Raw genomic sequence first — 26227 nt, 5'->3', positions numbered from 1 at the left:
TATATCTGAGAGAAACAGTAGTGCCCACAAAACAGTATTATAAAATGAAAGGAATGAGATAGTATGTTGCTTGTTTCGCTATCATGTATGATAAACTCATCAGTTGTTACCATGCTTTTCTATAACGTTGACACAATCACATATATTGTATGAATTTCAACACTTTTGATACAATTCTATGAATTTATGGATGAAAACAAGTTATTAACAAACTCGGGACTTTCCGTGTCATTATTGTCTTTGTGGTGTTAGAATTGTAACTGTTGGAGATCACAAGCTGATGTTCTAAGAATGTATATTTTATTGGATTTATTTACGCTACCGACATGGGTAATTAGTATAATTGTGGATTTTGTTCTGTATGTCAGCTGTTTGGTCAGCATATGATCCTTGCTGTTGCGAAGCATCCTCGATATACAGGGGTTACGCTCACTTTTGCTCTCTACACCTATATAATTTGTCATGGCAAAATTGAAGGCACAAAGATAGCTGTTTCATTGGTGTCGGGTAAAAAATCCACTGACCAATGGATAGGCAGATACCTGTCCTTTGAAGATTACAAAGGAGAGACGCCCGACTTCAAAGCCTGTCATTTTTACCGTTACGTGACCGCGAAATTCTTTTGATGTACCTCAAAGGATCGAACAAGTCTTCTTGTCTCATCAACAAGGTGGCGCACAATGAGCCTTCAATTTTACTATGACATATTCCAGGGGTGCAGAGAGCGAAAGTGAGCGTAACTCCTGGATATCAAGGATGGTTGCGAAGATGTAAAACCCCAAACACAAACAAAACTGTTTGGTAAGGGTAATGCTATTGGAAAGATATATTGAAATACATTTTAGCAATATTTTATAGCAATACAGTAAGGTGTGTTAAGAGTCTATCTACTTAGTCGTTTGTTGAGGTTAAAAGACTGACGGTGTAATACGTTCCACATAAAGCCTTCCCTTCGAATTCTGGATTGATATAAATGACTTGATGAACAAAACTTAAGCAATTCGTTTATAAAGCTGTGTGTTTGATGCCTTTTAAATTTTACATTGCAGTAAACATCTTTGTCACAGTTAAACTAGCAATAACCAAGTCTCATAGGTTAGGTATGGCAACAAATACTTTGTTTGTAAATATAATTTAACAAAAATTCCTAAAAGTTTCGTCGGGAAAATATCGCGAAACAGTGGCATGCATTGCGATGTATCAAGTTACAAATAATATGAACACTATTGTTTGTATTTATGGCCTGCTAGTCCTGTTCTATAAGGAAGAAAATAAAGACATGGAATTGAAAAACTTCTAATACAAAAAAAAAAGTACGTTTTCATTATGCCCATGTAGCAGTAAAGCCCGGTCAAGGCAAATGTGACTCGAGAATATTTATATAGCAACACATCACGTGTTCAACGTGCTACTAATATACTAGTTACGTGTGTGTAAGACACGAACTGGTTTCCGAAAGGAAAATAAATTTCCCCTTCCCAGATACTGAATCCGCGGTCGTTTCCATTTCGAGCTATCGAAGTTGTTAACATGAGACGTAAAATGTATTGAAATATATGACACTCGTGACGTAGTTATAACGTGCCGTGACGAAGTTCCTGAAGCGTAATGTCGTTATTATTTGATTACTTAGTTTCCCCTTGTTTAATACTAATGAACACACCGTAGCGCTTAAAGAACATTTAGATATCCAATGTAATCAATTTTAGCTGTTCCTTGAGACGTAGTCTCGTTCAACCAGACTCTTCTTGAATTACAAGTGATCAAGCGTCTGGTTCAACGAGACTACTTGAGACGCTGAATATTTGATTTTTGTGATATATATATATTAAAGCTACATGTATTCATTAAAACACGAACTGTATTTATTAATAAACACTTTTAACACCGAATAATAATACTACCAATACGTATCTTAATTATTGTTGGAACATTTAAAGTATTTACTTATACGTTATTTTGCCGATAACAACTTCAATACTGGTAAGATGGCGTTTTTGCTTGTCGTATCAGGAATATTAATATTGCTCTTGTTTAAACAGACAGATGTCGAGTCACGATTGTGATCTTGCATGCTCAAGATGAGCTGGCCTCGGATTTATGCAAATGTTTTTTCATAATTTATTAAAATGTGATTTCACGTGCATGTAAATATTGTCTGCTGCAAATCCTTCTAATTTTCACGAGAATATTTTTCCTGTTGAATTGAGAGAAGACTCATTTGCGAATTGAAATTCTATGCGAAGATTACACAGAAAGTTGAAACATCTTCTCAATTACGTATAAAACTTAGATATTTTTCGTGAGATATTCCGTCTTTGCGTATTGCAGAGTTATCTTCTCTTGGGAGAAGGTATTAGTTGTTACGTCATTGGTTTGTGTGAGAAAATTGCGTCGTTTTCTCAAAAAATGATGACGTTACTCTCACAAACAAATGACGTAACAATCAATACCTGCTCTCAAGAGAAGATAACTCTGCAATACGAAAAGATGGGATAGAACACGCTAAAATAAGGCGAGACAAAAATAATGTGTTCATCGATATTTTAAATTCAAGTCGAAGACAGCTTCATAATCCTTGGGCAAGGTCGTGTAGTGTATATTTCATCATTGTTTTTATAGTAAATTTTATTTCTATTATTTTGAATAATAAATTATACTTATTATTATTAGCAAGTGTTGTTGTTTTATGTTTATTTTGTGCTACCTGTGTTATGCAAAAGGTTGTAATTACATACGAATATTGTTTCCCAACTTGCTATTTATTTTCTTTTTTCATTTATCAGCAATTTGACGCATTCGTTAAGTCGTATGATGCATTTAAGATATGTAGATGATCGATGAATGCATGATCTTGAAACCATTACATTATCCTAATATAAGCCTTGATTATACTTTGTATACGCCCGTCAAATTTGACGAGAGTATTATGGTATGGGTTTGTCCCTCCGTCCGGCGTAAACTTTTGTTTGTCCGGCAATCTCCTCCTACATTTTTCAACAGATCTCTTTGAAACTTTACATTATCATCATATGAAGTGGTGTTTCTCTAAACAGAATTTTGATTCGACGATTTTTGCAAAAGTCATTGTCCTTTGTTCATTTCAGTATTTGAATATTTTATCCGGAGATTTTCTCCTACATTTTTTTATAGCATGTCAGCTAGCCACTTTTAGAATGATACAGATCTTATTTCAATGCAAGAAAGTATATGACACTTTATGGCATTCGACGGGCGTATATTGTTCCGCCCCGCGGTACTCTTGTTTTCAAATGAAAATCCAAAGATGATATTGGGACTGATTTCAATTTTCACAAAACACGTTTTGCTCACCTGCAATCAACGTAAAGCTTGCACATTTGTCCATTTGTTCTGCGAATTACAAAAGTTTTCTCTTACCGCCTTTTGAGATTTTGACCAAACTGGCTGAGAACGAATCTCTTATGATTCTGAAGTGTAATAAGTTGAGCGTCGATTCGAAATCCAAGAAGCCTCTGAATAAGCCGACATCAGCTCAGTAACGACGGCGTGTATTGGTATAGATAATTCGTCTAATGTCAAAACCATGCGTCGATATCATGACCGTAGTAGGATCCTACGCTTTGGTTGTTTTTAGCTGCTGTTTAGGTCGCTTAGGTAATCGATGAATCCAGATAACACAATTCTTCTCTTCTAATGAGATGCAGGAAATGATGCAAGCAATACAGGTCAAGGGGGCCTTTTCAATACCGTTTTAGTTGATGATGCATGGGCATCTCTCAATGGTAAGATTACATGTGAGTTTTCTCTTATATGCTCTACGTGGTACGATGTGTCAAAAGTTTTAACTGACTTCTTATGTATCCCCTCATGATAAAATGCAATCATAGCATCCTTTGATTCGACTTGTCTCACGACGTAGTACGCTGTGTCAAGAGTTTTAACTTACTCATGTCTCACCTCCTGAAACAACGCAATAATAGCATCCTTTGATTCTACATGTCTCACTACGTGGAACGATGTGTCAAGAGTTTTAACTTACTTATGTCTCACCTCCTGTAACAATGCAATAATAGCATCCTTTGATTCTACATGTCTCACTACGTGGAACCATGTGTCAAGAGTTTTAACTTACTTATGTCTGACCTCCTGTAACAATTTAATAATAGCATCTTTTGATTCTACATGTCTAACAACGTAGTACGATGTGTCAAAGAGTTTTAAATGACTTCTCATGTCTCACCTCCTGTAACAATTCAATAATAGCATCTTTTGATTCTACATGTCTAACAACGTAGTACGATGTGTCAAAGAGTTTTAAATGACTTCTCATGTCTCACCTCCTGTAACAATTCAATAATAGCAGCCTTTGATTCTACTTGTCTCACTACGTAGTACGATGTGTCAAGAGTTTTAACTTACTTATGTCTCACCTCCTGTAACAATGCAATAATAGCATCCTTTGATTCTACATGTCTCACTACGTGGAACCATGTGTCAAGAGTTTTAACTTACTTATGTCTGACCTCCTGTAACAATTTAATAATAGCATCTTTTGATTCTACATGTCTAACAACGTAGTACGATGTGTCAAAGAGTTTTAAATGACTTCTCATGTCTCACCTCCTGTAACAATTCAATAATAGCAGCCTTTGATTCTACTTGTCTCACTACGTAGTACGATGTGTCAAGAGTTTTAACTTACTCATGTCTCACCTCCTGAAACAACGCAATAATAGCATCCTTTGATTCTACATGTCTCACTACGTAGTACGATGTGTCAAGAGTTTTAACTTACTCATGTCTCACCTCCTGTAACAATGCAATAATAGCTTCCTTTGATTCTACATGTCTCACTACGTGGTACGATGTGTCAAAAGTTTTAACTGACTTCTTATGTATCACCTCATGATAAAATGCAATCATAGCATCCTTTGATTCGACTTGTCTCACGACGTAGTACGATGTGTCAAGAGTTTTAACTTACTCATGTCTCACCTCCTGTAACAATGCAATAATGGCATCCTTTGATTCTACATGTCTCACTACGTAGAACGATGTGTCAAGAGTTTTAACTGACTTATGTCTCACCTCCTGTAACAATGCAATAATAGCATCTTTTGATTCTACATGTCTCACTACGTGGAACGATGTGTCAAGAGTTTTAACTTACTTATGTCTCACCTCCTGTAACAATTCAATAATAACATCTTTTGATTCTACATGTCTCACTACGTGGAACGATGTGTCAAGAGTTTTAACTTACTTATGTCTGACCTCCTGTAAAAATGCAATAATAGCTTCCTTTGATTCTACATGTCTCACTACGTGGTACGATGTGTCAAAAGTTTTAACTGACTTCTTATGTATCACCTCATGATAAAATCCAATCATAGCATCCTTTGATTCGACTTGTCTCACTACGTAGTACGATGTGTCAAGAGTTTTAACTTACTCATGTCTCACCTCCTGTAACAATGCAATAATAGCATCTTTTGATTCTACATGTCTCACTACGTGGAACGATGTGTCAAGAGTTTTAACTGACTTATGTCTCACCTCCTGTAACAATGCAATAATAGCATCCTTTGATTCTACATGTCTCACTACGTAGTACGATGTGTCAAGAGTTTTAACTTACTTCTCATGTCTCACCTCCTGTAACAATTCAATAATAGCATCCTTTGATTCTACATGTCTCACTACATAGTACGATGTTTCAAGAGTTTTAACTTACTCATGTCTCACCTCCTGTAACAACGCAATAATAGCATCCATTGATTCTACTTGTCTCACTACGTAGTACGATGTGTGAAGAGTTTTAACTTACTCATGTCTCACCTCCTGTAACAATGCAATAATAGCATCCATTGATTCTACTTGTCTCACCACGTAGTACGATGTGTCAAGAGTTTTAACTGACTTCTCATGTCTTACCTCCTGTAACAATTCAATAATAGCATCCTTTGATTCTACATGTCTCACCACGTAGTACGATGTGTCAAGAGTTTTAACGGACTTTTTTTCTCTGTCATATCCGGTCATGTAAGATATCGCTTTCTATTTCTTTCACATTGAGTACTCTACTAGTAAATATGTAAAATGACAAACTCACTTTGAAGGTTGGCTTTCATACACATCAGTATTGATTTTAGATCAAAAGTAACCTCAAGGTGCATTTACTGTTAACATGACTCGATCAAACAGATTAGAGGAAAGAAGAGAAAATATCGAACTGACAAAGAACTAATGAAGATGGTACAATGGTGGGCGCCAAGATCCCTCTGGGATCTCTTGTTTCTAATATTTAACAATAAATAACTAATAATAATAATAGCATCCTTTGATTCTACATGCCTCACTACGCAGAACGATGTGTCAAGAGTTGTAACTGACTTCTTTTTTCTCTCTCATATCCGGTCATGTAAGATAACGCTGGCCATGTATTACATGTGCGTGACGTCACCATGGCTCAACGATGACCTGACGTAACGAATTCGGAAAACACCGATGCCGCAATAGGGAATAGGCAACGTGATGAAATTAAACCCTTATAAGATATATTTACCATAAACGTCAGAAGGATGAGATTATTTTTGTCTGCGCAAACTGTGTTTGCAAATATGGGGTTTGCTGCATCTCGCTGACGAATTCGTTTTCGTCAAAAAAGCTCGGGGGGGGGGGGGGGGGGGGGGGGGGGGATTGATTTTTTCAAAATGGTAGCCAGTCCAAACGCATTTTCATGGTTCCTGAGCTTATTCTGGTAGTTGGAATAAGAGAAAAATACTTTTTTATGCCCAAGGGTGAAGGATAGAGAAATTCCACCTTCGGGATTTTCAAATTTGGCAAAACCCCTCGGGTGGAATTTCCCTATCCTACACTCCTGGGCATGAAAGAGTCTTATAGTCTCACTGCCTGTTACAATGCAATAATAACATTCTTTTATTTCACTACTACTATGCGTGGAAGGATGTGGACTCACTACCTGGTACGATATAATGATAACATTCTATGGTTCTGCATGTCTCACCACCGTAGTAGAATCGTAAACAAAACTAAGTAAGGAGATAAGCAGATCAAATAGACCGGTTGAGTCGAAATGACAGGTTGTTAGGGCTTGCCATGATACGATGTAAAACCGCATTACTTGTCTTGATATGATAGTTTAAAACGTTTCACTTGATGTTGCCTTACAGTAAACATGTATTATTGCGATGCATAACTTCAAATCAGGTTCAGTTTAAAATTCACTTCAATTTCTAACACCTATTACAAATTTCAACAAAATCGGTCAGTATCTGAATTTCCGCCGCGGCAATAATGTTGGATGACTTAATGAAGAAAAGAAAAGTCACTTGAACCCTCCTTTCCACTCTCGACCATCGTGTAAGGTTTCATTAACTTCTTCCGGACAGGTTTCGAGAAAGTGGCGGAAAGCCGCCGGCGGCGATTATTATTATAATTATTATCAATGCTTAACGGCCAATCAACACAGGATAGGTCATTAGGGCCAACACAAACGGTCGACAAAACCAAGTGCTGAATCAAATTTTAAAGGTGTGAAAAAAGTGAAAGAACAAAGAGGAAGAAAAGAAAAGAGAAAGGACAGAAACAGGAATCGGAGCAAAAACAAGAAGTCCCAAATTTCGTTTAGGGGACTAATTGAAGAATAATAGTTAACTTAGGATACAATCGTAGAAACAAGTTTTATTTCAGTAAGTACACAATCTCTATACTTACTTATATTGAGATACAAAGGTACAGTGACTAGTACGTCACATCCATAAGAGCCTAAGGATATAATACTATAAATATAGATGTACATCACATGCTCTGTGCACATATGAAAAACAATGAAGGTTGAGCACAGACCGTTATTTTTGAATACATTAGTGTCCAAATTAAATTTTAACAGGAATATTTGCTGTTTTGAGTACGAAACGCATTGGCCTTAAATGGATTTCCGACGATCATAAAATATATATTTTTCAATAATAGTTATTTTTTTCTACACCTAGTATATACACATTTATATAACTTTCAGGCTTCTGTGGTAAGCTGTTCTTAAACAATGCTGTATAGGAGTACCATATCATAGTATCCGTATATATTATAACAATAAGTTGTTGGTGTTTCTTATCACCAATTATCAAAACGCATACATCTTGGATAAATAAAATTTGATACCGATGCTAGTAAAATTCAATTTTCATGACTGCATTTTCATGTTGCAATAAGCCACCGCATGCAATTGCTATTTTGCTCTTCGACACTTTATAAGGTCCAGCCTCCATCAACGATATACTCCTTGCCCGTGATATAGGAAGCCTGAAAATACACAAAACCTCACATTGACAATTTATAAATCTTACTCCGAGGATTGAGATTTTCCCCATATCATCCAAATTAGGATGAAATAGCTCTCCGTAATAAACTTATAGACCCCCACCCACCCACCCACACCAACGGCGATGGAACTAAATGTAGCATAATTTTTCAACCCCTTTAAATCCTAGGACCTGTTCGTTTATGCGGAACAAACGGTTTGACCGTTTATAAATGTAACAATTTCGGGTATATGCAGGCCTTGCAAGGCTTTTTCAAGGCTCACCTGAGAGCAGCATCAGATTACTAGGTTCGACCTTATTTAATAAACAAACAACAGTGATCCGACCGGTTTGACCGTTTAAACGAAAACGGCCCTACTGTCCAATGCCGAATGTGGATTTCAGACACTGACTTGACTTATTCCACGTCGTTGGGGGACACAGGGCTGGATCTGATTAGAGAGGGTAAACTATATCAGGTACGTCATCAAAAACCCAACTTAAAAGGTTGAAATAAAAACCAAACAAGTCTGTATTTCTTTTCCCCTATGTTCAAACTACACTTGATGAACAGTGTGATAAGGACATAGTTGTGACAGAGAAGTCTTCAAAAAGATTTATCTGCAAATACTGTTATATATATTTCCTGCTCGCACGAAGAACTAGGCTGGCTTGAAAACGACGTTACATTTCTGGCTCTGCTAGATGCTATACTAATTCATTATCCAAACTTCTTACTTACTTTCTTAATACCATTAAATCAGTGTTACAGTCGTATGGTGACACTCTATACTCCAGAAGTGGTATAAATCAATGAGGAACTTTAAGAACAAGTTTGTCCATTCTTTCCGAACCCATTTGCTTTTCCTGTCTAAACGTCTCCGTTCTTCTGTTATGAGATATATATGTTTTCGGAATGGCGAATGACAATATTAATAAATAGCTGTAAACCATATTTATCATTTTATATGAATAATTGGGTTTCTGATTTATATACTTTAGTTGAGTTTGGTGGCAAGATTTTCCAGCAGAGTGTTAGTATTCCGATGGGAACAAACCATGCCCCTGTACTGGATGGTATGGATTTGTTTTCATATGTGAATGGAATTATTGAAGAGCTATTCAGGATAGATAACAGCAAATACAGCTGTTATTGCACCTTCAGATGTAACGGCGATATTTTGTCTTTGAACAAATGTATTGACCACGTCAATCGTGTATACCCTCCTTAACTTGAAATCAATGCCACTCAAGCCTTTTCTACATAAACTGCTTACTTCTATCTGTATTCTAACAGCATGACCAACGGGAACGGCTTTACTTACTTAACGATAAGCGCAAGCATTTCGAGTTGCTGATGAAGATTCGTTGTTGTTTATATTTGCATCCCGTTTCCCCCTTAAGTACGTGTTTACATGTTGCAGTTTTAAAGGGTTAATCTGAATACCGAGACTTTGATGATAGGTCTCGAATGCTGACGGACAGACTTACAATACAAGGTTATATTTATAAGAGATTCCGGTTGATGACAATTATGGCTAAGTTTTATGGTAGTATTCATGATCTCACATTCCATTTCCTGCTGTTATCTTGAGGTAGTTTTTTTTATCATGGTCATTAATGTTTCGTGTGGATTCATTGTCATTAAGTCCCTGCAGGTAGGGCGTAAGAATTGTACCTGCTGCCCCCATCGCATGATCGCAAGAGGCGACTACTTTCTATCAACTTTCTTCTTCCTAATGTCTCCCTTGACAATGCGTCACTTTTGGCCTTCAGTTGAGCGTTCGCTCCTGTGAGGAAGGCTTTGGGTTCTTTCCCCTGGCCGAGACATACCAGAGTCTGTAAAAATGGTAGCTTCTACTCCTGCTTGACGATCAGCAATTTAGGAGTGGGACGCCTGGTTCGCACGTTGTCAGTATAATGTGACAGGTTGGGGTGTCCTGCTGGGTGTCTTCGGCAGTATGTTGCAGTGAGGTAGCATTATAAAGTCGGCACCGGTTCCGCGCTATCACAACGAGACAAGCAGGAACATATCGCAGCCTCCCAAAACACACACGCATACTCTACACGCATGCATCTTGCAAACAGGGGAGGCCGTCCTTAAATGACTATAGATGTTAATAGGACGTTAAGCAATACTAAACCAAACCAAATCATTGTCATTATCCGGTTACCACATAGAGGACGTGACATTGGATTTTGTCTGGATTTTCATGACAGGTGTCTCCGATAAAGCAGAACCTGCCTTATTATCCCTGTATTTGTTTCAAGTGTTTCCATGTTAATCTTCCATTTGTTAAAACGTTGTTTAGTTTAATCGACCATTGTGTTAATTTTGTTCACAATTCGGGTTTTTTAAACTAAAACCTATCATATGCCAGAAATAAAGTAAACTGTAAAGTATAGTTATCGCATAAGACAGGTCCGTGAGGCCAAAAGATGGACTCATTAGAGTTGTCCTTATTATCCATTAGTGGATTGTGTTGTACAGAACGAATATGTAATAATCTAAAGAGTAATTCTACTCATGATGGCATTTCTCATTATATAGGAGCAACGGTAGTTATGTGATATGCTAGAAACATATTAAAGGCAATATTTGCTGAACAAAGACAATTTGCTCTAATACAAATTAAAATGTAGAACCGTAATACAGACTGCTGCAAAATCGTATTCCTCTCATATAACCATTGCTCTCCAGCAAGAGTCATGGACAGGAGTTCTCGATTCTACATTTCATTTCACAAACCACACAACATAATATCTCAATCTCACGAATGGTATCTATATATTATATGAACGGCTTGTAAAGTACAAATACCGACACGTGGTTGCTTGGAAACTCTCAAGCAAAGTGGGCGGTAGGGGGAAAAACAAAAATACTTACGTCACTAGATGCCAAGAAGATGACAAGATTGGCGACCTCCTGGGCGGTGGCCATTCTTCCCATGGGCTGTCTAGCCAGGAAGTCCTTCCTTGCCTGGGAACAGACAGATACATTAACATCTTCCTTGCAAACAAAATATGCCACATTTATATATATGCAGATCGTTCAACTTTTCAGTATGTATAAGGAAAAGAATGTTTGGTGTAAAAAATTTAAGGACGGCCTCCCCTGTGTGCAAGATGTATGCGTGTAGTGTNAATGTGACAGGTTGGGGTGTCCTGCTGGGTGTCTTCGGCAGTATGTTGCAGTGAGGTAGCATTATAAAGTCGGCACCGGTTCCGCGCTATCACAACGAGACAAGCAGGAACATATCGCAGCCTCCCAAAACACACACGCATACTCTACACGCATGCATCTTGCAAACAGGGGAGGCCGTCCTTAAATGACCATAGCTGTTAATAGGACGTTAAGCAATACTAAACCAAACCAAATCATTGTCATTATCCGGTTACCACATAGAGGACGTGACATTGGATTTTGTCTGGATTTTCATGACAGGTGTCTCCGATAAAGCGGAACCTGCCTTATTATCCCTGTATTTGTTTCAAGTGTTTCCATGTTAATCTTCCATTTGTTAAAACGTTGTTTAGTTTAATCGACCATTGTGTTAATTTTGTTCACAATTCGGGTTTTTTAAACTAAAACCTATCATATGCCAGAAATAAAGTAAACTGTAAAGTATAGTTATCGCTTAAGACAGGTCCGTGAGGCCAAAAGATGGACTCATTAGAGTTGTCCTTATTATCCATTAGTGGATTGTGTTGTACAGAACGAATATGTAATAATCTAAAGAGTAATTCTACTCATGATGGCATTTCTCATTATATAGGAGCAACGGTAGTTATGTGATATGCTAGAAACATATTAAAGGCAATATTTGCTGAACAAAGACAATTTGCTCTAATACAAATTAAAATGTAGAACCGTAATACAGACTGCTGCAAAATCGTATTCCTCTCATATAACCATTGCTCTCCAGCAAGAGTCATGGACAGGAGTTCTCGATTCTACATTTCATTTCACAAACCACACAACATAATATCTCAATCTCACGAATGGTATCTATATATTATATGAACGGCTTGTAAAGTACAAATACCGACACGTGGTTGCTTGGAAACTCTCAAGCAAAGTGGGCGGTAGGGGGAAAAACAAAAATACTTACGTCACTAGATGCCAAGAAGATGACAAGATTGGCGACCTCCTGGGCGGTGGCCATTCTTCCCATGGGCTGTCTAGCCAGGAAGTCCTTCCTTGCCTGGGAACAGACAGATACATTAACATCTTCCTTGCAAACAAAATATGCCACATTTATATATATGCAGATCGTTCAACTTTTCAGTATGTATAAGGAAAAGAATGTTTGGTGTAAAAAATTTAAGGACGGCCTCCCCTGTGTGCAAGATGTATGCGTGTAGTGTATGCGTGTCTGTTTTGGGAGGCACGTCTGTACTTACAAGTGTAAGTATCTGACGGGGTGTTCTCACTGTGCTCTATGTAAGTGGAACAATAGAAATAATGATTTGGCAAGTAGTTATAAACGTGCAACACAACTTATGAACAGGTGGTAAAGAGATAAACACACAACTGGCATAAAAACAAACATAAAAATTACAAATATTACGCATAATCAAAATGAAATATGAAAAGCTGTCTACAGCTCATTACACTCAATGTTGGTTTCCAAGTTTTTGAAATAGGGAACAAATTGCCTAACTGTACCATTTACATAACTTCGACATCAAAGTCGACAACAAATATGTGTCTAGGCCAGGCCCTAATTAGATAGTGGAAATATTTCGCCTGGGCTCTAATATCGCTTGTATCGAAGTTTCGACATAATCTGCTGATATAATTTGAATAACATGAAAACCGCGATGTGAACATTTTAAAACAACGCAAAGTTGATCAAGTAACAACAGCGCAAATGTTTTGACTTCGCTTAATTAAAGGCTATACAGCAGGTGTCCTTACTTCCGAATCTAAATTCCGATGTGTTACACACAACACCGGGAACGGACTTCTGACATTTAAATGTATTGAACCCCCCATCCTCATATCAAGGGGTTACGCTCACTTTCGCTCTCTATACCACTGGAATATGTCATAGCAAAACTAAAAGTTCAATGTGCAGCATCTTGTGGATGAGACGAGAAGGCTAGTTTGGTCCTTTGATATACATCAAAAGAATCTCGCGGTCGCGTAACGGTAAAAAAACGACATGCTTTGATGTCGGGCGTAGCTCTTTGTACTCTTCAAAGGACATGTATCCGCCTAGTGCTTGGTAAGGATTTTTTTACCCGACACCAATCAAATTGCTAGCTGCATGCCTTCATTTTTGCAATGACATATTCCAGGGCTGCAGAGATCGAAAGTGAACGTAACCCCTGGATATCGAGGATGTGAACCCCCATAGATACGTGCAAGATTAAATAAATCAGTTGCCATGGAAATGTATGTCTAAGGACATGATCGAACTTGACTAAACTGTCATTTATATAGGAATATCAATTACTACTCTATTTACATCATACCTGTTCCGGGTCCGGTTGGGCCTGTATCCGGCCTTCAAGGGAGGGTGTTTCCACAGTCCCTGTAACGCAATAACACAAGTAAATAGCACATAACAATAGCATCACAGCAGTGCAGAAAACTTACCTTCTACAGTATCTGGCAAGCATCCATATTCTTTTACACGGATGGATTCAGAACCGGGGCCTTATCCTGGTATCATAATATTCGTCTCGTCATGCCCATCAGGCACATATATAATTATAGGATGGTAGTCTGAACCGTTTCCAAGTTAAGACTATATGGTTTTAGGGTAGGATCTAAACCGTTTCTAAACCATTTTCCATGATCTTAATGTCAAGGGGGTACCAGACCGAGGGGTCATTTCTAAAGGGTGATGATTAACCGTTTCCGTGTTATGGGGAATCATCCCCCAGCGGCCGACAGGACTCGAGGGGTAACGAAGGTAGCACGAGTGTATTCCTGTGTTTATGCATTACTTATATGATAAAGTACAGGTACTAGCTTCGTCTGTCAATACACCTATAATATAATCAATGTTGCTAACTGACCAAGTTCTAGAAAACATTGGTTTTTGTCATAACCGTTCATAGTATGACGCTGGAAGCAGTCTAGATCGACAGGATTTTTTTTTTAATTTGATGTATGATTTGCCATATATCATGCAGTGTAATTTTCGGTAGACTTCATGAAACATCGAAAAATGGTCGAATTTCAGTTGGTCGGACACTGTATGCTGTGGAGTTAGCAACCTTGATTATAGCATAGGTGTATTGACAGACGAGGCAAGTACCTGTGTATAAAGGGTTGGAATCTCAACCGTTTCCATGTTTTTACCAATTGAATGAGTCCTCAAATGCATGGACAGTCCTTCCGTTAGCCCGAGTTTCCTCTGGCCCTGACACCAGACATATATCTGTCAAAATGTCTAGAAGTCTGGTGTCAGGGACAGAGGAAACTCGGGCTATCCTTCCAACACATAGTGTAACAGGGAGAAGTCGCCAAAGCAATTAGCCAAATTATCATTTTTGAGGTTAGCTAACAAGTCGCATTAAAATAAAATTCTGACGAGTGCCTTTACTTTATGAAAAGTTAAAATATCTATATTTCCATAACAATTTGTAAAATGCTTGTGAAACTCCCTGCCGTGCTCTCGAACTTACCAGGACAGACGGGGATACAACGTATGCCGTCACGAATGAAATCCTTGGCTATTGTTTTACTCAGTCCAATCACGGCGGCTTTGGACGCACTGTACACAAAACGGTTAGGGGGTCCTGTAATTGTGGTAATATATGCGAAATATAAAAGTAGGTCTAATCTTCAACAACCCTTCTGGGCATTCGGATGTTAAGCGATCAGTATAACGCTAGATGATATTTGCGTTAATTAATATTTATATTGAAATATATACTGATGTTATACACACGTATTCAAATCATATTGCAAATAGACATGTCAGATTTTTTTTATTACAAATTATTAATAAAAATAGTACCATTTCAGAAATATTAGGCAGGTATTGCACAAAGACGTCAGAAAAAGTTGGATTACAAATAGAAATTTTGGTTTAAAGATAAATATTTGATACATTGTTTGATTCATTTCCAATCAGAAGTAAAACTGATTTACCGACGATGCTGGATGCCACAGACGACATATTGATGATGACACCTCCTCCATGTTTGAGCATCTGAAACATGGCACGCATTATAATATTATGTCTGTATCTGAATCATCAGTAACGCAAAACTAACAAAAGAAACAGAAATTCCAACCTCGGAAGAAACAAAAAGGCCAACCTCGGGAGAAACAGAAAGGCCAACCTCGGGAAAAACAGAAAGGCCAACCTCGGGAGAAACAGAAAGGCCAACCTCGGGAGAAACAGAAAGGCCAACCTCGGGAAAAACAGAAAGGCCAACCTCGGGAGAAACAGAAAGGCCAACCTCGGGAAAAAAACAGAAAGGCCAACCTCGGGAGTAACAGGAAGGCAAACTTAGGGAGTAACAAAAAGGCCAACCTCAGGAGAAACAGAAAGGCCAACCTCGGGAGTAACAAAAAGGCCAACCTCAGGAGTAACAAAAAGGCCAACCTCGGGAGTAACAAAAAGGCAACCTCAGGAGTAACAAAAAGGCCAACCTCAGGAGTAACAAAAAGGCCAACCTCGGGAGAAACAACCCGTAGAGTTTGGTGAACCAGATACAGTGTATAACATTTGAGACCCCCTTGACATAACAACTTTTCGTGAACCATGAGTATATACAAGCCTACCTTTGAGGCCACATGAAGAAGGTGCTCTTTTGCACCAATTTCCAAGAGTGTCAGATATATCAGTTATCAAAAATGTCAGAAATGAATACATTCTGGGATATTCATAGGTGAAAACCTTTGAAGGAACTTGAGATGCCAACCATATAGGAGAGAGCAAGAAATACAAAACTTCTGATGAATCAGATATACCGACATTGCACACCAAGATAAAACAGAAGTCGGTGAAGCTAACACGAGAAAGAGAAAACTTGCACAAACGTTCGAGAGGGACAAATATACAAGTATTCAGAGATGTTACCCTTGAAGAAGATTAGATATATCTACATTGCAGCTAGTAGCAATCGAATATGACCATCCAAAGAACTAGTGATACAATCATTCAGAATGACCAGCTTTAGGGAACACCAACCTTTGGAATTACACGTCGACAGGTCCGGTACATACTCTTCACGTTCAGGTCAAAGCTGAAATCCCAGTCCTTCTCTTCTACGTCCAGGATGGTACCATGATGTACAAACCTACAACACAAACCTAAAGCTACCACAAAAAAGACAGGGCCAAAATTAACAAATCGACAACAAAGAAAGAAAGTGCATGTAGCATGGGTGTACGAGAGTACAGCAGACGATGATATAACCATGGTTTACAAACCTAGAGCAGACGACGATAGAACCACGGTTTACAAACCTAGAGCAGACGACGATAAAACCACGGTTTACAAACCTAGAGCAGACGATAATAGAACCACGGTTTACAAACCTAGAGCAGCCGATGATAGAATCACGGTTTACAAACCTAGAGCAGACGACGATAGAAACATGGTTTACAAACCTAGAGCAGACGATGATAGAATCACGGTTTACAAACCTAGAGCAGACGACGCTAGAACCATAGTTTACAAACCTAGAGTAGACGATGATAGAATAACGGTTTACAAACCTAGAGCAGACGACGCTAGAACCATAGTTTACAAACCTAGAGTAGACGATGATAGAATAACGGTTTACAAACCTAGAGCAGACGATGATATAACCATGGTTTACAAACCTAGAGCAGACGATGATAAAACCACGGTTTCCAAACCTAGAGCAGACGATGATAGAACCATGGTTTACAAACCTAGAGCAGACGATGATAGAACCACGGTTTACAAACCTAGAGCAGACGACGATAGAACCATAGTTTACAAACCTAGAGTAGACGATGATAGAATCACGGTTTACAAACCTAGAGCAGACGACGATAGAACCACGGTTTACAAACCTAGAGCAGACGATGATAGAACCACGGTTTACAAACCTAGAGCAGACGATGATAGAATCACGGTTTACAAACCTAGAGCAGACGATGATAGAACCACGGTTTACCAACCTAGATCAGACGATGATAGAACCATAGTTTACAAATCTAGAGCAGACGAAAATCACATGATGTACAGGCATTTAACAAATGTGTTACCTCGTTGAACTTACCACCAAGGAACAAAGATAGAAACATGAACACCATTGTAGAAATCATATTCTGCATATCTTGCAAAGTCAACAATGACAACAATTAGAAATCGACAATCAATGGAATTGGAAAACAAAATACTAAATAATACTAAAGCTTACCCTGCACAGTTAAAAAGCACGTCCACTCTGTCTAGTGTCTCTAGGAAGCTGTCGACTGCCGCAGAATCTGTGACGTCGAGCACGTGTGTCTGGATACCTGTATAACACACGAGATAGACTAGAACAGGTGCTCCTTAGAAAACTAGCTATCCGACTATACTGTCCGACCATATCCGTAACGCCAACACTCGCAGTCTCGGCATGTAAGGTCGGGTAGCAATGTTCACGAGACTTGAAAAAAAGGTAAGATGGTTAAGTGTCTATACTTTCCTAAAGGGAGCAGATAAAGAAACAAACCTATCTTTATAAGAGTAAACAAGCTTTATTAAAATAATTAAAGAAAGGAAAACTTATTAGAAATTTGTTTACACTTTGAAAGAAGACAGAAAACATCATTCCCCGACTATGAAAATGTGTTCATCTCTTTCCACACCGAGGACAGTCTTTTTAGTTCATAGTTGCTACGTTGGATACTGCTTACACGTTCCTGTAAGACCACTTTTATTTATTCAACCAACTTACAGGATACATGTAATTAAAATAAATAAATTCCAAATGTTGATACATTTACACAGTTTTGAATTTTGAAATATTCCATTATGGATCATTATCAAGCATGTGGATACTCTATATTCGAGACTATGTGCATTTTAAAACGAAACACGTGCTGTCCTTATTGATACTGATGTAAATATTAATTAAGCCCCAGCTTTAGATATTGTACATCCATTATATACCTTTAGTTCCTGACAGTTCGGTCAGCTTTTCTCCATTGATGTCAGTGGCTATAACAGTCGCGCCTTCCTCGGCAAAGGACTGTCGGACACAACAGATCAGGGTCGTAGTTACAAAATTACTGAATATTTTACAATTACTTACAACAGATCAGGGTAATCGTTACAAAATTACTGAATATTTTAGCATTACTTACAACAAATCAGGGTCGTAGATACAAAATTACTGAATATTTTACAATTACTTACAACAAATCAGGGTCGTAGATACAAAATTACTGAATATTTTACAATTACTTACAACAAATCAGGGTCGTAGATACAAAATTACTGAATATTTTACAATTACTTACAACAAATCAGGGTCGTAGATACAAAATTACTGAATATTTTACCATTACGTACAACAGATCATGGTCGTAGTTACAAAATTACTGACTATTTTACCATTACTTACAACAGCTCAGGGTCGTAGTTACAAAATTACTTAATATTTTACCATTACTTACAACGGATCAGGGCCGTAGTTACAAAATTACTGAATATGTTACCATTACTTACAACAAATCAGGGCCGTAGTTACAAAATTACTGAATAGTTTACCATTACTTACAACAGATCGGGGTCGTAGTTACAAAATTACTGGATATTTTACCATTACTTACAACAGCTCAGGGTCGTAGTTACAAAATTACTGGATATTTTACCATTACTTACAACAAAACAGGGTCGTAGTTAGAAAATTACTGAATATTTTACCATTACCTACAACAGATCAGGGTCGTAGTTATAAAATTACTGAATATTTTACCATTCCTTACAACAGATCAGGGTCGTAGTAACAAAAATAAATGAATTTTTTACCATTACTTACGACAGATCATGGTCGTAGTTACAAAATTACTGACTATTTTACCATTACTTACAACAGATAAGGGTCGTAGTCACAAAATTACTGAATATTTTACCGTTACTTACAACAGATCAGGCTCGTAGTTACAAAATTACTGAATATTCTACCATTACTTACAACAGATCAGAGTCGTAGTTACAAAATTACTGAAAATTTTACCATTACTTACAACAGATTAGGTTCGTAGTAACAAAAATAAATGAATATTTTACAATTACTTACAACAAATCAGGGTCGTAGATACAAAATTACTGAATATTTTACCGTTACTTACAACAGATCAGGCTCGTAGTTACAAAATTACTGAATATTGTACCATTACTTACAACAGATCAGAGTCGTAGTTACAAAATTACTGAATATTGTACCATTACTTACAACAGATCAGGTTCGTAGTAACAAAAATAAATGAATTTTTTACCATTACTTACGACAGATCATGGTCGTAGTTACAAAATTACTGACTATTTTACCATTACTTACAACAGCTCAGGGTCGTAGTTACAAAATTACTTAATATTTTACCATTACTTACAACGAATCAGGGTCGTAGTTACAAAATTACTGGATATTTTACCATTACTTACAACAAATCAGGGGCGTAGTTACAAAATTACTGAATATTGTACCATTACTTACAACAGATCAGAGTCGTAGTTACAAAATTACTGAATAGTTTACCATTACTTACAACAGATCAAGTTCGTAGTAACAAAAATATATGAATATTTTACTATTACTTACAACAGATCAGGGTTATAGTAACAAAAATTACTGAATATTTTACCATTCCTTACAACAGATCAGGGTCGTAGTTACAGAATTACTGAATATTTTACCATTAATTACAACAAATCAGGGTCGTAGTTACAAGATTACTGAATATTTTACCATTACGTACAACAGATCATGGTCGTAGTTACAAGATTACTGAATATTTTACCATTACTTGCAACAAATCAGGGTCGTAGTTACAAGATTACTGAATATTTTACCATTACTTAGAACAGATCAGGGTCATAGTAACAAAAACAACTCAATACTTTACTATTACTTACAACAGATCAGGGTCGGAGTTACAAAATTACTGATTATTTTACCATTACTTACAACAGGTCAGGGTCGTAGTTACAAAATTACTTAATATTTTACCATTACTTACAACAGGTCAGGGTCGTAGTTACAAAATTACTGACTATTTTACCATTACTTACAACAGAGCATGGTCGTAGTTACAAAATTACTGAAAATTTTACCATTACTTACAACAGACCAGGGTCATATTTACAAAATTACTGAATATTTTAACATTACTTACAACAGATCAGGGCCATAGTAACAAAAACAACTCAATAGTTTACTATTACTTACAACAGATCAGGGTTATAGTAACAAAAATTACTGAATATTTTACCATTCCTTACAACAGATCAGGGTCGTAGTAACAAAAATAAATGAATTTTTTACCATTACTTACGACAGATCATGGTCGTAGTTACAAAATTACTGAATAGTTTACCATTACTTACAACAGATCATGGTCGGGGTTACAAAATTACTGAATATTTTTCCATTACTTACAACAAATCAGGGCCGTAGTTACAAAATTACTGAATATTTTAACATTACTTACAACAGATCAGGGCCATAGTAACAAAAACAACTCAATACTTTACTATTACTTACAACAGATCAGGGTCATAGTACCAAAAACAACTCAATATTTTACTATTACTTACAACAGATCAGGGTCATAGTTACAAAATTACTGAATATTTTACCATTACTTACAACAGATCAGGGTCATAGTAACAAAAACAACTCAATATTTTACTATTACTTACAACAGATCAGGGTCATAGTAACAAAAATTACTGAATATTTTACCATTACTTACAACAGATCAGGTTCGTAGTAACAAAAATATATGAATATTTTACTATTACTTACAACAGGTCAGGGTTATAGTAACAAAAATAACTCAATATTTTACAATTACTTATTTGCTTGGATAAATATAAATTTCGATATGTTATGTGATTCGACAACATATTCCAATCCTGCCGAAAATATCCATAACTTACTGATATCAAAGTGCCGAGGGCACTCAGGGATGCTGTGTATGAAGGATTCAAATATTGGAATAAAGGAGGTGGTATATCAGTACAGAATGGCAGTAAATAATAAAGAACATGTTGTTGAGTAAGGGTCATAAAAGCCCATCCCTTAATCATATTTTTCAATAAAAATATATATAACAAGCAGAGTATTGCTAAACAATATAAGGTCCCTTACTTGCTACCATTAGTAGTATAGACATAAGTAACAATGGCCTTGACCCAACAGCACTGAAATTGAAACTTGTCTGATATTATGGTCCTTAATTAGTGTTTCAAATCGATGGAAATCCTTCAAGGAATGAAGCTGCTACAGCGCAGACAATGATCTTTTTAAAATTAGTAACAGTGACCTTGACCAGACAACCCTGCAAACCAAAAGTGCCCCGTAAGATTATCGGAAAGTTTACGCTTAAATACAAAATTAAATAAATTAATGTTATGTATATACTATAAATAAATAATTATGATATTAGTATTACAATTTGTTATTATCATGATTAATTATACAAATGATTAAAACGAGATTGTATTATTTCCAGTGCGTGTAATCACGGACTTATGCAAGTCCCTTGTGTATCCCTCCTTCTCTCGATATTGTAACGAAGGTTAAAAACCTATATAATTATTCAGTTTCTGGTTAATGTAAATAATATGTATGTACGGTTTTAACTTTTGATGTTCAATATGCTATATTCACGAAGCACTTGTATTATACTAATCGGGCCATTATCTAGAGACTGTATTGGGAAGCTATCTACAAGCTTGTTAGGCACAGCTGCTGTCGCATTGGGAAGCTATCTATAAACTCGTTAGGCACAGCTGCTGACGGCTACTTTAGTATAGTCAATATTCTCTTTCACTTGGAGACTTTCCATTCAGTCTTATACAGATATATTTTACCATATTATAGCATCGATCATATCATGAAATAATGAACGCATTATCTAAAGATCTTTCGCGGAAGGAGATAAAGTGTTGGTGGTTTTTTTTGAAGAAATTATTCGGTCCAAAAAGCGTAATAATCTGAGATTGATATAATTAATGATGCTCACTGAAAAAACTCGCCTTTTCGTATTTTTTTTTTTTTACAGTTTGTCTTTGACTTCTTGATCGTTTTCATCTGTATTTCAATATTTTACACCATTAATCATACCATGAAATAATCAACACAGCATTTAAAGATCTTCCGCGGGAGAAGAAAGTCTGTTGTTTGGTTTTGATTTGCCCAGGCTTTGCGAGAGGACCGCTATGAATGCTGTACACAGCATCCAATAATGTGGTTGACTAACACCTATAATAGAAATAAATCCTTCCAATGCCTTTTATGAACCTTGACCTTCAAGGCTCACGTCAAGTACTTAGATATTATGTTCTGTTCTGTACACTCACTACCTACTACGGCAGTGACTGGTTTGGTCCGTAAGGTCTCCATCTACAGAAATCATGACTGGTCATATACCCTCTTAGACCTCTATATCTCAATTTCTCCCACACCTGACAGATTTATCTCCCGTTTTGCCGGTGCTAGATTTATCTGTCTCCGCCCTAGGGTTGAGACGGGGGGATTCCCCTATTCATAACAATGGCATGACGTCACTTCAACAATACAATGACGTCACGTCAACGAATTGCCTGTATGTGTTTTGGGTCCATGTTTACCTTTATTTCACATTAAAATACTGTTAGATATGGGAGAAAAATAATCAATCGCTACTGGTTGTGTAAGATAGAGACATCTCAACCCTCGGACTAAGATTTTTTGTCCAGAACTCGGCAAGCCTCGTTCTGGACAAAAAATCTTAGTCCTCGGGTTGAGATGTCTCTATCTTCCACAACCAGTAGCGATAGATTCTATTAGTCATCACTCGCCCTATATGGCCTCTCGCTTGCACGGCCTCGGCACTTTACATGGTATGAACAGTCCATTTTATGTCATTTACAACCTGCATTATCCTATCATACCTAATATGCTCTGTAAGACCCGTCTTATACCCTGTTTGATGACTGTATGTCCTGTAAGTGCTATACCAACCAAGGCCGTCGCGCGTCCTATTCCTTGTGCCGCGGCGGACAGTAAAACAATCTTCCCTTCAAATCGTCTAGGCATCGTTCTTCAGTTATACTACAATGAATTAAGGCATGAATGATTATAACCGAAATACATGTTGTACATGACATGGAATAAGTACAAGTCGCATAAATGGGGTCAGAGGTCAAAATCATAGCAATACTTGAATAGGCTGTAAACTCAGAGCGATTTAAAACTTCAAGGGTGATATTCTGCACAATTTCAGTGCTTCACAAAAGATACCAGAGTTTATAATAAAACCTTTATAAACACCACAGAGGTCAATCAAAACGAACTGGCAGCGGAAAATGTAACGGTAGCGGTATTACATTGGACAGACGGACAGCAGCAAACAGCAATTGGCTTATTATTCGTGATCACGCCTGATGAGGTAAGTGGTGCCCCTCATCTTAAAGGTGTGCCGCAATAATGTCCGGTGTATCGGGTTAATTTGAACAATTTTAAGAAAAATAATGTGCGATCATCGAGCTTTTCTGTTTAATTTCTTTGAATCCTGAATTGGATAAGACTTACATCCTGCGGTTATTTTATAAATCAAATCAAACCCTTTTTTACACTCTACAGTGAGTTCACTCCATTCGGAATGAAGAAGAAGAAGAAGAAGAAGAAGAAAAAGAAGAAGCCGAGGTCCTAAAGGGTGTGCTAACTGTATCCAATGATCACATGTTAACTGAGATAATGACTGGTCTAAAGTCTGACTCGCTTCAGGGTCATCGCCTCGCATACTTAAGTAACCATGTACCTGGTATATTTAGGAATACCTGGACAACACTGTATCTTATGTTATCGAGGATGTATGGAGACTAAAATTAAATAGTCATCCAACTTAAACAGATTACATTAATTTTAAATGCCACTTCTACAGAGCCATATACCATATTACAACAGTCTCTGGCTACATACAAGATGCCTTGGTATTATTTGCAGCAGAAAATGCAACACGATAAGTTAAGCCTGAATTTTATATCAGTTCCTTCTAAAACAAGAAGCCTTAAATAAACCGATGGGTCCAGTAACCATTGATTTATAGATACTATTATTAGCACATCTTGCGACAATATGAAGTACATCAAAGGCCGAGATATATGTCACCAAAGTTCACAGGTCAAACTTCTCAGTTTTACATCTTATAAAAATTTACCAAGGGTCAATATAAATGGTCACAAAAGGTTCACAGAACAAATTGTTCATCAATATCGATCCATTTGCGATACGTTTTAATAGTACATCTTTAAACAATTAGCTCTGTCTGAAATCTAGCGCCGCATTGTTTTAATTACTATGCATTTTCCACTGTCGAGAGGATTAATGTTTGATTGCAAAAGTTGATTCGTGTACTTTATACAATTATGGACTATTTTTGTGATGGTTAATACAATGTGAAATGAAGAGTACCACCATAAAAGTTAATAACTGTTTTTTGACATGCTCAAATAATAACTAATGAAAAAATAAACTAATGGTTCTTATATTTATATGGTTCTCTATCGTGCAGCTTGGTTAATTAGGACAATATCATGCTTAACATTAAAAATATTTAATATTCACTTTCAACTTCAGGTCAGTAAAAATATTGAACAGCTTCCAACAGAGAGTTATAGACTCAACTACTATTAAAGAATTCCAGGTCTGAACAATGGAAAAAAAACCATAGATACGAAATATGATCACACGGCATTTTTTTAAAAAGTTTTTACATGCATGTTAGCATTGAATGTAAATGTAATATAGGTATATATATGTATTGTATCATTGATATGGATATAGATCTAGAAGCAGATATCTGTCCACGTCCGTCTTTTTTCCTATTAAATCACATTGAATGTTAAGATAAAAATATCTATTTATCAAACACTTGTTTATTCACGGGATTCTCCCAAATGGCTATATTTAGAAATCAAATGGCAATATTATTTTAGGTCACTTGTAAAGGACCCGGCCAATGGGGTTGCCGAGAGATAACTCATTATATAATAGCATAAAATATATTTTCAATTAATAAAAGACGATATACACATTGCAAAGAAACTTGCATAAGAGATAATATGCAAGACGTTTTTATTAAAAAAAAAATCAATTTGCTTTATTACTGTTGTTTGTGTCGGAACCTAAAATAGGACGTTTTTAATTATCCTATTAGTTATTTTACGTATATTATGACGTGAGATATTTTTTAGAGTAGTTTTTATAAGATATTAAATTTAATAACATATATTAATTTATGAAAAAGAGTATACGTATCGACATGTATGATGTTTCCGATGTTGACAACTTTAAAAATAAAATCGGCACCAGGTATCTCATATTTTTCAATTGAACCACACATCAAATTTAATCACTATTCCAGACTACCGATATTTTTTTTAATTTTTTTTAGTACATTTGAATTTTTGTTGTGCATGCAACTGCGTATTTGCTTACGTGGAAGCTACGCATCTGTTAAAAGTTGGCATGTCATTTCTATCTCCTAACGAGCAAAGCACACACACACAATATATAGAAATAATGTTATGTAATGTGTACCCAAAGAGGTCACACTATACATTCATATACTGATCGTTATTTAAAGAAGTCGATTAAGCAACAACAACTCTGAGGATGTCAGTGTGTCTTCACTTACCTAAACACGTCAAAGATAGTTGATACATGTACACCACCTGTCAACCTGTCTGCACCTATATCCGGGTACTGCTACAGTAAGC

The 26227-nt window shown here is 36.7% G+C and overlaps 1 protein-coding gene across 1 annotated transcript; it reads right to left on the bottom strand.

Annotated features, from left to right (window-relative positions):
* Positions 1–7671: 7671 nt before the first annotated feature.
* LOC110450719 (3-hydroxybutyrate dehydrogenase type 2-like) lies at positions 7672–26227 on the bottom strand. The gene is made up of 10 exons (XM_021498390.1): positions 26146–26227; positions 23469–23558; positions 18407–18485; positions 17670–17766; positions 16466–16574; positions 15418–15478; positions 14949–15062; positions 13788–13846; positions 12419–12511; positions 7672–8307 (listed from the first exon to the last, which is right to left on the bottom strand). The coding sequence occupies exons 2-10, from the start codon at positions 23541–23543 to the stop codon at positions 8254–8256; spliced, it is 741 nt and encodes a 246-aa protein (XP_021354065.1). The 5' UTR covers positions 23544–23558; positions 26146–26227; the 3' UTR covers positions 7672–8253.

This window comes from Mizuhopecten yessoensis, unplaced genomic scaffold, assembly GCF_002113885.1.
Source record: "Mizuhopecten yessoensis strain PY_sf001 unplaced genomic scaffold, ASM211388v2 scaffold5459, whole genome shotgun sequence".
NCBI classification, from domain to species: Eukaryota; Metazoa; Mollusca; class Bivalvia; order Pectinida; family Pectinidae; genus Mizuhopecten; species Mizuhopecten yessoensis.
The sequence above is the reverse complement of the archived record's forward strand: the minus strand, read 5'-3'. Positions and strand labels throughout refer to the sequence as shown.